The sequence below is a fragment of the Theobroma cacao genome, chromosome 4, assembly GCF_053813885.1.
Source record: "Theobroma cacao isolate CCN51 chromosome 4, ASM5381388v1, whole genome shotgun sequence".
NCBI classification, from domain to species: Eukaryota; Viridiplantae; Streptophyta; class Magnoliopsida; order Malvales; family Malvaceae; genus Theobroma; species Theobroma cacao.
Window position 1 is genome coordinate 40118133 of NC_142642.1, and position 12624 is coordinate 40130756.

The following is a 12624-nucleotide window of genomic DNA, read 5'->3' on the forward strand; positions in this document are numbered from 1 at the left end:
GAATTGCTTGTACAAATAAAAAGAAAAATGTTTTACGTAGGTACACACGATTAAGGCAATCTTTAATCAGGTAAATCTTGATAGTGATTAGTAAATCCTACCTCACCCAAGGTATTATTTGGCTTATTGTCCTAAAACGGCACCGTTTTATAAGTAAAAAACTTTGTTTTTCCTTCAACATTCCCTATCAACAGGCATGACTCCTAGGTGACAGAAAGTTCATAACGTAGGACAATGACTCAGTCAAGGAAGCAAACTAATGATAAATAATGACTCAGTCAAGGATGTAAACCAAAGATGCAACAATTCGTTTTGTTTGTCTGCAGACGACAAAGCTTTAAGATAAATAATGATGCCCAACATGTTATAGCATAGCAACTGTAATTACATCTAGTTATAACTCTGTTAAGTCAGATCTTTAGATATAAAGAAAGCAAGCTTATAGATATAAAGGCGAAGTTCTTCCATCTTTCCATTATGCACAAAAGTTCTAAATACAATAGTAGGAGTACATAGTTCCGCTGACCTATTCGATTTCCATTTCCGAGGTAAGAGTGAAGATCTTTCCCTCTTTATGCTTTACTCTCAGACCTAATATTATATTGGCATATCCACTACAAATACCCCCATTAACTTATAAGTTATCATCGAGAATAGTGGACATCAACAGTCCTTGGATGCACTCACACCTTTGAGCCTTCTCCTCATGGTCCTTGTCCGACAGTTGCGACTGCTGAGACTTTCTGTCATCAGAAACTATGGTGTTAGAACATTAAATCTAATTGATAACTCACACGACAGTGAATCTAAACTAATTAATGCAGTGCCAGAAGGCATGGGCAGTTTCTACTAAGCAGTAGGAGGGGAAGAATATGCAAAATGCAGGTAAACCTATGCATCCAATGTGGATAAAATTTCATCAATTGACAGCATTGATGCCTTCATAGTCCTTTCGAGCAAGGGTAAGACTTGTACATAGAAAAAATGGCCTAGATTGTAATTGCACCACTATGATCAAGTGGTATCTACTTACTTACTAGCAAGGCAAATAATAAAAACAAAATAATTTCTGCCTAATCCACGGCATTTCCTACCCCTCAAAATTGTTTACTAAATCAAAGAGCATTGTGTACTACCGGCAACCATATCAATCTTAAGGGACCAGAAAGAGAAAGAAAAGGACTAATATCAAAAGAATAAATGACACCAGCAGTCATACCTTTCTAGAAATTCTTTATTTGAGCTTTCCTTTACTGCATGTGCTTCAGCAATAGAAAGAGGCTGCAAGCTTACAGGCTCATCAACTGTGGGTGGATTAAAAATAAACGATGATAATAATGGATCAGGTTCTACATTGGAAGAAGAAACAATGCATGAAGATCCACCAGGAAAGGCCTGCCAATTTCCTTCTCGCAGTTCTTTTCTCAACATGGCAAATGTCAAATTGGTTCCACCCTTGCGTAATCTCCGCTTGCGCTGCACGTAATATCCAGTCAAGGAATAACCTGAACCGTCATTCATCATGACATGCTTCCTCACAAACAAACTAAAGACATTTAAATTTACAAAGAAGAGAACAACCTGAGAATGGGGAAAGTGTTTTACAGGGATAACACACTATCATCTTGGTCACTGTGAGCAGATATGTAATCAATTCAAAAAAAAAAAAAAAGAGAAGAAATGCTCTTACTGAAGTCTATTATGTTTCACATGCATTGCTACACCATGGCACATATAGTCAGGCACCATGGTGAAGATGAAAGCAGATCAAAGTGTCTAGCCTTATAAAAAAGGAGAGATCAATATTCGGACCAGACATACATGATAATAGCATTATTTAACCAGCCTTGACATCAGAACCAAACAAGATATAACAAAGCTTCGAAAAAAATCCACACGAAAAGGATACCTTAAGAAAATTTCCGTGTTGCATGGTAATGTGGCTAACAATATCCATTCCAACCCTCTTTGCACAAACCGGGCAGACCTGACAAATTAAAATTCAATCAAACACATATTAAGTAAAATTCAAATGTAACTCTCAAGAAATGTTATGTGTCCAGCGGACCAACAACTCATATCAATTGGGAGAAGAATAAATCAAAGTATGGAGAATCATACAATTTATCCAATTAATTAGAAAGCTAAACAACTTAACCCACTACTGTTCTCCAGTTAATGAATGCTAGACACTGTTAATGAAGCAAACAACATCTATCTATTACTCTAGCCGCAATAAAATCCACAATAAAAGACACATAGCTAACTAAATGATCAAAAACCTTACTAAGTCAAATCCCCAAGTCAACACCAACAGTATTAAAAGTCCCACTTCAAAATTTTCAACTTTGTTTTCCCAATTAAGAACCACTCCACACAAACTTTCAGAATATTCTTCCTTCATCAATAACCGAACCTAGCTTTAACAAAGTTCATCTTTTTCTGATCAATTTAATAAGAAATAACATCAATATGAAACAAAGAATTATAAATATATGAAAGATTAGGAAACGGGTACCCCGTTTTTGGCTTCAACAGGATGATCCTCATCGATGTGGCAACAAAGCCCAACAATGTCGAAATCCTCAGCGCAAAACGGACATAAGAACTCCGCCTTTAAATCCTCGTCGCCGTCAACTTCTTCATATCCTCCTCCCAGAAACAGATCTACCCACAACAAACAAACAAACAATACAAGACAAGAAACATCAAAATTTTCATCATAAAATTTTCATTTCAATTCTTAATTTCTCGAGAAACAAACGGGAAAACACTAACCAGATCGAGATTGGTGACGCCTAGAAGAAGAGGAAAAAGAAGAAGGATTGGAGAATCGAAAGCTCAATGAATTTGACTCCATTTTTTCCTGGAAAAAAAAAAACAAAGAACCCAACTTTCTTTTCTTCTTTTGATCTAGTATTCGCGAATCTTTCTTGTGGGGGTAAAATTTGGTAAACTTATTAGAACCGAGTCCTTAAATGAAAGGAAAAAAAACCCAGAAAGATGGAAGTGAAAGGAAGAAACGAGGAAACGATAGGAGAGAGAAAGAGCAGAGAGAGACTCTCCACCGAACTTCTGGTTCGGGGTTCAGCCTCTTTTATGAACCATTTTTTTTCCTTTTTGGTTTTTTTGCTTAATTGCCCATTAAGTTTTAACAAATTGTTGAAATGCCCCTTTCTTTTGAACTAATTGGATTTTGCTCGAAAAAATTTTTTGAGTGGGTGGTTGAGATTGCCGTCACCGGGCGAGGAATTAACTACGTCACGGAGGAATTTGATTGGACTAATTTTTGAAACGCGTTTTGTAACGTCGTTTGTTTCTGACTATCCACGCGTACTTGCAGGAGCTGTCGTTTCATTGGTTGGAAGTTGCAACTGATAAAGAAGGAAGATGTTAGGGTCAGCTTGTCAACCAGCTCTCGTAGCTCAGTTGGTTAGAGCACCCGTTTAGTAAGCGGGAGGTCTTGAGTTCGACTCTCAACGAGAGCAAATCGTTTTCTTCACAACTCACAAGCCGAGTTCACAGACCAGCCTCCATTTTTCACCACTCACAAGTATAGTTCACAGACCAGCCTCCATTTCCTGCAACTGCTATGAAAACAAAAGGAATACATTTTCAACCCGAAGAAGAGTATATGATCATCCTTAAATACAAGAGTATAGATCAACTTGAGCAGTTACAAGCAATAAAACAATGCTAGTTTCAGCTCTTCTTTTTAGTCTTCATCAAGTCGCTGAGATCTGAAGCCTGGAAAGATTTTTCAAGAAAATCAGCAATCGTGAGCTTCATGTCAACCGTCATCCTCTCAAGTATAACTGACAACAAGTTCACGTCTGACATGGCTCTATGTGTTGCATCTACTGCTTGAATGTCAAAGTGTTCGCAGAGTGCTTGTAGTGAGAAGAGCCTTGATCCTGTTAACAGTATAAAACAATCAAACTGACTGAAAAATTATGCAGAATGAGGGGGGGGAAGCTCTTACCATTCAACTTCATCATCTGGCGGGCCAGAGGAAGGGTGTCTAAAAACAGCCAATTAGGAGGAATATCCATTGAACAACGGCTGAATTCCTTGACAAGAAAAGGTAAATCGAAACATCGTGCATTGTGAGCAATAAACAAAGCAAGGCTCCCAGGAATTTGTTGGCGGCTTCTGATGTAGTGCAGTAGGATTGGGATGAAGTCCTTCATCCTAGCGAGCAGTCATCCAGCATGGGGCATTGATCACCAGTTGAAGTGGAGAGGCAATCAATATAAAGATAATCAATGAACTTGAAGTAAGAAATTTTAACATCAGTTGAGTTTGAGGATGATCTATACCTTGGGACATCTGGTTGATTCACCATGTTGGTTGTAATACCATGAATGTGTGAATTTGGAACATGTTGTTCAGGGTTAATCAGGGTGTGGAAACAACTGTTCTTTCCCCCCATAAGGTCTCGGATTGCAATTTCAATAATCCGCCCACTCTCTTTGCAAAATCCAGTGGTTTCAATATCAAAAACGAACACTCTTACAAATTGCTTTGGATCTTGGCTCTCTAAAATCTGGCGTTTAGCATCACAATACTGGATGCTACTAAGGCAACTTGAAACTGAAGAACTAATAGTGCTTGCCTGCACTTGTCCATCCAAGAATTCATGCCTAACGTTGCTTCTTTCACCTTTCTCCTTGTCTCTAGTTCTTAGGCCACTTTCTGTTGATCTAGGTCTCAAAACCTGAGTCCTATTAGTTGTCCCTTGAAAAGGCTCGAAATCATGTGATCCTAGCAACTTAAATTTAGAAAAAGCCTTGAAAGAATGTCTTAGTATGTCGAACTTGTGTGGCAAACAGCCTACATATGTTGATTGAAAGTGTGGTAAGGGCTGGATTCTGCATCTAGGAAATTGCAAAAGGGAAAAACTAACGGCACCTGCCATCCTTTGGGCTCAATAAGCTGCAACAAAATTAGCTTGCAACTTAGTAAAACAATTCCACCTGTTTCAACATGGAATAGAATGTTAACTGGAAGATGGTGTAAAAATTACATATGCTACTAGAAGAAAAAAAGTTTTATGTAGAGCCATAACCACAGTACAGAATACATTGAAATTCAATTTTAATTCTCCAGGCATTTAAATTCTAACTCAGAAGAACTGAATTTTCTTCCATTGTTCCTGCAGTTGATGTTGCGTTTTAGTAACCTAACGAAAACCAGGGTACCATATTGAAACAGCTTTCGTTTATACTTAATCCTTGAAAGAAACAAAAGAAAAAAAGCAAGGATGGAAAAATCTTTCAGGGCTTCAACTATGTGATTTAGAAACACAGCCAGACTCAGACATTTTGAGATGCTCTGTAATAACTTGCAAGTCCTCATGAGATAATTATGAATTGTAAGTTAGACTTCTATATTCTTTAAATCCCCATTTACCATATAAGAAAACTAAAAATATACTACTTTTTTTTTTTAACCACAGGTAGTCCTATGAGAACTTCCACCCTACTTTGCCATTGCCACTGGCTTCACTTCCATAGGTTTCAATGACATACGTTTAGCAAATAATGAATGTATAACAGGCCAAATTTATCAGGAAGAAACTCAATCCAATTAAATAATTATGATTTCAGAAAAGAATGAACCTTTATTGCACACATATCAGAACCAAAACCATAGCCCAATAACATAACTTCCAGAAACATGCTTACCAGCAATAAGCAATAACCCACGATATGTTAAAAGTAAAACTAGAAAGAAATCCACCCCCATCAACTTCACTCACACTAAGCTATCCATAAAAGAAAACCCAAATCAAAAAAAAAAATCTGGGTTTCATTGAGCTACAATCTAAAGAAGCAACAAGAAACACAAAATAACAAAACAGTGACAAAAGAACTACCTTTAGGGAATTCAAAACCTGGAAACTTCGACATTGGCCTTTGGGACGGTCATTTTGAAATTATAAACAGTCTAGAGAGAGAATGAAAGTGCTGATGGTGCAATTTCTGAAGCCCCAAAGGAACTGTCGGTCGTGCACGCTTTTTGCTTTGCAGTTCCAGGGACAAAGGACTAACCCTCTCTTTGGCGCTGTTTGACGCCTAGGCAACCAACGGGCAAACAATACAAAAAAAAAAAAAAGAACACTCGATCATTGGAATTTGGAATCTTGTAACCAAAACTTTATAAAGTTACAACCCAACCTTTGTTTTGACCAAAACCGAACAGAAGCCTTATCAGGCTGAGCCCAAATCAGTGCCCATTCTTGGAAAATCTTGTGAATGACCAGAACCCAAAACTAAAGATTCTAGTTACGACCCAACCTTCTTAATCTATACTTTTCTAAAACGTTGAACTCTTATCTGTGTAAGGATTAAGAAAATATAGGAACTTGGAGAAATTGACAAGAATAAATTTCTCTCTGTCTTGTCCTGTTAAAGAAACTGCAAGATCGAAAATATGTTCAGAACTTGCTTATAGCTCTGTTGGATGATATTTTAACTCAAATAATTGCAGAAATGTGAGTCCGATTATGAATCTTAAATTGAGATTATAGTCAGCACTCTCCTCTTATAGAAAGTGATAACCTGTCAGCTAGACCCAGCTCAACTTATCTGTTCTGTGCTTGGCTTGAACTGATCAGTGATTTTCACCAAGCCATTTAACTGTACAAGAGAGCATGAGGTTGGATTTGATGCAAGTGTGAGCCGTGCTTCACTGCTGCCCATGGAATCATGCAAGGAATTGTACTCGGTTAAGGCAGACCATAGTTTTTTTTTTTTTTTTCCCTTCACAAAGAGCGAGGTTGAGGGGGCAGTGGTACCAACCAATGATGGATGTTGACTTAGAGATGAAGCCAATAATGCCACCCGATGCTGTGTCACAAAGGCCATTCCCAATGCCTTTTTCCCCCATTTGATTTAGTAAGATGCCAACACACCATTGGCCTAATAAAAGGGACCGAGAGAGAGAGAAAGGGATGGGGTTTTGTTTCATCTTCTTGGAAAACTTAAGGCCAAAAATCAGGTGCTTTGCTAATGTTACCCCATGTGCAATTAATTTAGTGTCTTATGTAAAGCAACAGTGGTGTTGCGTCCTCCTTTTTGGATTTGCACATTCCTGAAAAAATAATTGCCAAGAAAAAGGGGTTTGCATCCTTTCAGTTCATCTGCAAAAAGAAATAATAAACCAATTAAACTCTAAAATATTACAAGAAATGCTCGACTGACATTGTGTCTGACGATTTAATTGAATTGTATTAATCGTGTATACTAATACTAAACTACGATCCTGATTGTGCATTTCACTGTAAGCCTGTACCTATAACCTAGCCAAATATATTATGAGCACTACAATTAGGGAGCAAAATGTGTCATCTTCCACGCTTGAAGTACTGTATCGATATGAGAATTCTGTGTTTTACTGTACTTATCAATGCATAAGTTTATACATTATTAAAATATGGTACATGTGTCCAATCAAGGTCAGAGTAGTTAAACTTATAGGACTGCTACATGAACCAACAACAAAAATTGCCTCCTTTGATTAAGTTCAACATTGGATGCCAATTGATTCGTAAAACCCTGTATGGTAAAACTGCAAAACAAGCAAAAGTTAAAAACTTTCAAACCACATCATCATGAGCTTGGCGAACCATGGAAAATGCCATGTGAAGGATATAAATTTCCACCATCCAATCCCAGGGGGAGGGGATGGCCTAGACACGGGAGAAAAGGGTATTTATCCCATTATTCACAGGGTCAAGCTCCGGGTCTCTAGTTGGCAACTTGAAGGGAAAATTTTTAATTTTTTCCCATGGAAAACATGTAAATCCTGGCAAGCACTTCTTTTACCTAGAAGAGTAATGGAGGCCCGAGGTTATTGAAATTAAATTGGTTATTTGAACTTGTCTTAAGTTCAAATATAAAAAAATCGTATTTTATACAATCGAATGGAATAGTAGTAGATATCTATTTTAAAGGTCGCAGTCCCTGATTAGAATTGGGAAGAAGAAGAGGAGCAATGTGGGCGGGAAGGTTCCCATGGCCTGTCCTCACTTTGATTTTAGCTTTGGCATTAAACAGAAGAGAGCTAGAGACAATGATTGGTGTCCTGGAGGCATTGATTCCACGGTAAAAGTATAATTAACAGTAGGATTTGATACCTGATAGCATTTGGTCAGTGAAATCTGTCTAAAAGACAGCCCAAGGTGACAGGGAGCAGCTGTTTTGCAAGCCTGGCAAACTGTACGATAAACCTGGAGATGTGGATCTAATTCCAAGCTATTTCCAACTGGTACACCGAAAGTGTATCCCCTCCCATCCCCTCCTTTTTGGTTGACAGGTAGTTCCCAGGTTTCACTTCAATAATTTTGATTGAAAATTGTTTTTTTTGTGAAACAATTGAAAGAAGCTGGGAGTCGGGGAGGCAAGAATTTCCATCCCCACGTGCTGAATTATCCTTTTCTTTATAGTATTATTTGTTGCAAAACCTCAAAGGTTTCCCATAAATGGATCAAAAAGGTGAAAGCAACCCAACTCTGACTGATCACCCAATTTTTTGCCCATTTTTTGAGATTTCTCTTGCGTCCATTCACTCAGGCCATTGCTTTTGCTACTTTTTAACAACAGAATCAATCCTTGGCATGCAACACGCTTCTCTGCATGGATGATAATAAACCCTAATGGAATCAACAGCCTGATCAATTATGATCGAAAACCATGGTTTCTTTAACCATCAACTTATTCATCTCAATCTCCCACCTTACCTTTTTGCACTATCATAGACCAAGAGAATCAATTGTGATCGGGGTATATGTTAAGATGTTCACATCTTAAATTACAGATCAAGCTGTGAGTTTGGAATCAACAGCCTGATCAATTTTGGTCAGAATCATGGGTTTTTTACGAAATCTTCAACCATCTTTTTGACAAAAATTAGATTTAAAATGAGTTATTTTTATATATTTTAGAATAAATCATTATCTAGGTATATGATAAGATGTTCATATCTTGAACGGTAGATGAAATTATGGGTTTGGAGTGTGACATAAATATAACATTTTTCGTTGGAATTTGAATTTTTTTATGAAAAATTTCGTCATTCTTTTTTTTGTAATGTTAAATATTATGATTTATTGTATATTATTATCTTGCCTATGCTTCATGTACAAATACAAAATAGGCAATGGTGTGATAAAACCTTTTTGTATGATCGAAAAAGCAAAATCAAATAAAACCAAAAAGAAGGAGAAATCAAAATGATACAATATGAGTGTATAGACTAGAGACAAACACATGCTTAGACCCAAAATAATAAAAGAATAAAATGCCATTGGATTCAACCTACCAAGACAAACCTACTTTCTTTTCTCCGTTTATAATATTATAAAAATAAAAATAAAAACATTTGAAAAAATTAAAAAAAAAAAAAACTAATAGCCTTCTTTTTTCTTTTCTTTTATTTCGCTATGCGGTGAAAGAGACGTGTTACGGAGAGGCGCACGTACGCTTGCGAAGCGTGGGCCCGCCATCTCTCCGCGTTGTTTGGTGGGGTCCTTTTCTTTTCTTTTCTTTTTTTTTTTAACGCTGGGCATAGTTGGTGAAGGGACCCACCCGTCGGGCTCAATGGACACCACCACGTGTCCCTCTCTGATTTCGAAATGCTTTTGAAGATCATCCAACACGTCACGTTTGTTGCACCTCTGCTGACGTGGACAACTCTAAAGTGGGTCTGTGGGTCCCCTTCTTTTTTTTTCCCCTGAGGGAAAGGTGGGTCCCTCCCTAACTCTTGTCACTGTTCTAAGTTGTCACTTAGCTGGATTGCTGTAAACAGTTTGGTAATTTTCATCCCATATATTCTCATTCTTAAATAGTAAAAAAAAATTGTTAAAGTATTGTGTATTATTTAAACTTTTTTATTTTATTTAAATAAATTCTTATATTTTATTTTTACTTTTACAAATTTGTAATTTTATAAAATATTATCAATTGTCAAACTTAATGTCAATTATTTTATTTTATTTACGTAACATATGATGATTTAATAAGTATTTACATGACGAAATATATGAAATTAAATATTGACGGTTGTTAATTTTATGTTAAAATTAATAAGTTTACATGAATACATATCAAACAATAAAATATTTTTTGTAACAAATAATGAGAATTTTTTCATATAATTTGCAATCTTCGAATACTATTTTAGTATTTAAGTTCATATTCTTTTTTAGTATTGGACAACAAATTTCTTTTTATTTCATGAATTTACATATCAATTTAAATACTTCTTTAGATGTTTTATTCTTTATTATTATTATTATTATTATTATTCATATTCTATTGTAAATTAAAATGCAAAGCACATTTTATTTTATCTAACCTTAAAAGCTACTCACTTTATTCTCTAACATAAACAATTGCAAACTTTCTACATTTTCTCCCCCTAATTTACTACAACTATTGTATGATAAAATACATATCATATATATTATAATGTCTACTTGCTTTATTTTTATTTTTCCTTTTGTTTTTTAGTTAATAATTTACTTGCACTTGTACCATGTGCCATTAGTAGTAACTTTATATATAAACTTAAGTTTTTTCTTCAAATTGCATTTTAGTTTGAAGGTAAGGAAGCATTTAATTAAATTATATGTTGGCTTTTTTTGTGCATTTTTATTTTATTTTATTACAATGCCTCACATGTCGAAAGTATTTAATAGTATTACTTACTTCTCCATAGCTTTTTTTAAAAAATGTTTTATGCTTTTTTTTAATATTAATATCACTTTACGTGTCATTCTTTTTATTTCTAAATATTAAAAAATAATTTTATTGTACAATTTGATCATAGATAGAGTAGAGGTTTGTGTTAATATTTAGCCAACTTGTTGACAATAAAAGAAAAATATTAATATAATCAATGGAAACATAACAACGCGAAAATAATGGCATTGACAATGAATATAAAGAGATAATTTTAACAAATGTCGAAACACTTAACGTGGAAGGACAATTTAGGATAATAATAATAATTAATGTATTATTATTTTTTAATTTCGATATAAACTTGTAGTGAGAATTGCGTATATAAGAAAACGTAATCAATAATACCATTTGATTATAAATAATCTTAAACCACTCATTTTGTCTAAAATCGTGTAAGAAACCAAGTTTTATCACTCAAATGATAAATTTCTTTCTCGATACCTACAAAGTCTAAACTTTGAAAATCGAATTAACCAATAAGAAACTAATGAACAAAGTTGAGAGTCGATTCAATCCATAAAGTATTTCTTATGATAATAAGTGATTTTGAATTCATAATTTACAATGACCGCTTCAAGATTTTACGAGATTCGATATATTTTATTTTTGATAAACAAATCAAAAAATCAAAACAAAGAGAAAGCCAGAATATAATTCAATTCCACGTGATAGAAGATAACATTAAAAGCAATTAAAAAAAATCGAAAAAACTTTTATAAGGGGTTGTTGCTTGGGGTGGCGCTCATCATTCTTTGAGGCACAAAGAATATAGAAAGAAAAGATGGTAAAAAAGACAGGGAAAGTTTGCTTGGACTTTTCCCCAACTTCCACGAACCGCCACGTGTTATATGATAAACTATTTTTTATGAGTGAAACCAGTTGCTAGGGAGGGTCACAGACCAAAAAAAATATTCCGTTTTCCTCCTTAAAAGCATCTCCTTCCTCCATAAAAAGCTTAAAAAAACACCCAAAAAGCAATAAACAAAATAATTATTAAATCATTTTAAACTTTCTAAAGAGAAGATCTAAATCTGTTGTGACACTTTCGAGTTTTCTTGGGTTTTTTTTTTTCCTTTCTCTTTTTTCTGGTTTGGGTTTTAGGGTTTTTCTTGGGCTTTGGGGTAAGAAAAAAAAAATGGAGTTTCAATGGAGGGGGCTAAAACCAAAGTTTCTTTTTGACAGGGAAAGACTTGAACTTCATCGTAAGGCAGAAAAGGTTAAGGCAGGGAATATACGGTGTGGCAGCAGCATGCTATACTTTAGCATTCTTTTTGTGTCACAGCTTTTCTTGCACTGTAAAAAGCAAAGGTCTCCTCATGCTTATAAGTTTTAACTCTCCTCTCCAATCCATCCCCATGCCTCCCATTTTCAATCTTTTTTACTTCTCCTAGAAAGAATTTATTTTTAAAAAATAATTTAATCCATTTTTTTGGAGTCAATTCGTATGATGAGATGTTTTTTCGGCTTTACATTTTTTTTAATGATACGTGCATGCATGCTACGATTCGAATTGAAATATTGATTATGATTACAAACACTTTGTCGAAATTTGGTAAATGTTCATCATTGTTGAAACTCATGCATTAAAACAGGAGTGAGTTTATCATTATATTGGTTTTTAAATTTGGATTTGAAGAACAAATACGATATTGTATGAATTCAAAAATTTTAATCTAATTCGAGTTTCAAATTCAATAATGTATTTTATAATTTTTTAAATGTTTTAAATTTAAATTTAGAAAATGAATTGTTAGTTTTATGGAGTTTATCTCCACACAACACATATAGAAAACAATTTTACTATATTTACGAAATTATCACTTTTTCAAACCACATTTTTTCAATTGATTATTTGAGTCAGGTACACGTCAAATTT

The 12624-nt window shown here is 34.8% G+C and overlaps 2 protein-coding genes and 1 non-coding gene across 4 annotated transcripts; 1 reads left to right on the forward strand and 2 right to left on the reverse strand.

Moving 5' to 3' along the window:
• Positions 1–448: 448 nt before the first annotated feature.
• On the reverse strand, positions 449–3080 carry LOC18603586 (protein DEHYDRATION-INDUCED 19 homolog 4). The gene is made up of 5 exons (XM_007035647.3): positions 2779–3080; positions 2519–2667; positions 1910–1987; positions 1220–1476; positions 449–743 (listed from the first exon to the last, which is right to left on the reverse strand). Exons 1-5 carry the CDS (start codon positions 2858–2860, stop codon positions 635–637), a joined length of 675 nt encoding a protein of 224 aa, XP_007035709.3. The 5' UTR covers positions 2861–3080; the 3' UTR covers positions 449–634.
• A 334-nt stretch (positions 3081–3414) lies between these two features.
• On the forward strand, positions 3415–3488 carry TRNAT-AGU (transfer RNA threonine (anticodon AGU)). The gene has a single exon. It is a non-coding gene; the product is annotated as a tRNA-Thr (tRNA).
• Positions 3489–3556: 68 nt separating this feature from the next.
• On the reverse strand, positions 3557–6766 carry LOC18603587 (exonuclease DPD1, chloroplastic/mitochondrial-like). 2 transcript variants are annotated; one of them, XM_007035650.3, is made up of 5 exons: positions 6180–6764; positions 5879–6077; positions 4320–4935; positions 3983–4191; positions 3557–3914 (listed from the first exon to the last, which is right to left on the reverse strand). In XM_007035650.3, exons 3-5 carry the CDS (start codon positions 4916–4918, stop codon positions 3703–3705), a joined length of 1020 nt encoding a protein of 339 aa, XP_007035712.3. In that variant the 5' UTR covers positions 4919–4935; positions 5879–6077; positions 6180–6764; the 3' UTR covers positions 3557–3702. The 2 variants fall into 2 exon arrangements, with proteins under 2 accessions (XP_007035712.3, XP_017975390.2); XM_018119901.2 differs by having other exon boundaries at positions 4320–4976; positions 5879–6766.
• Positions 6767–12624: the final 5858 nt, after the last annotated feature.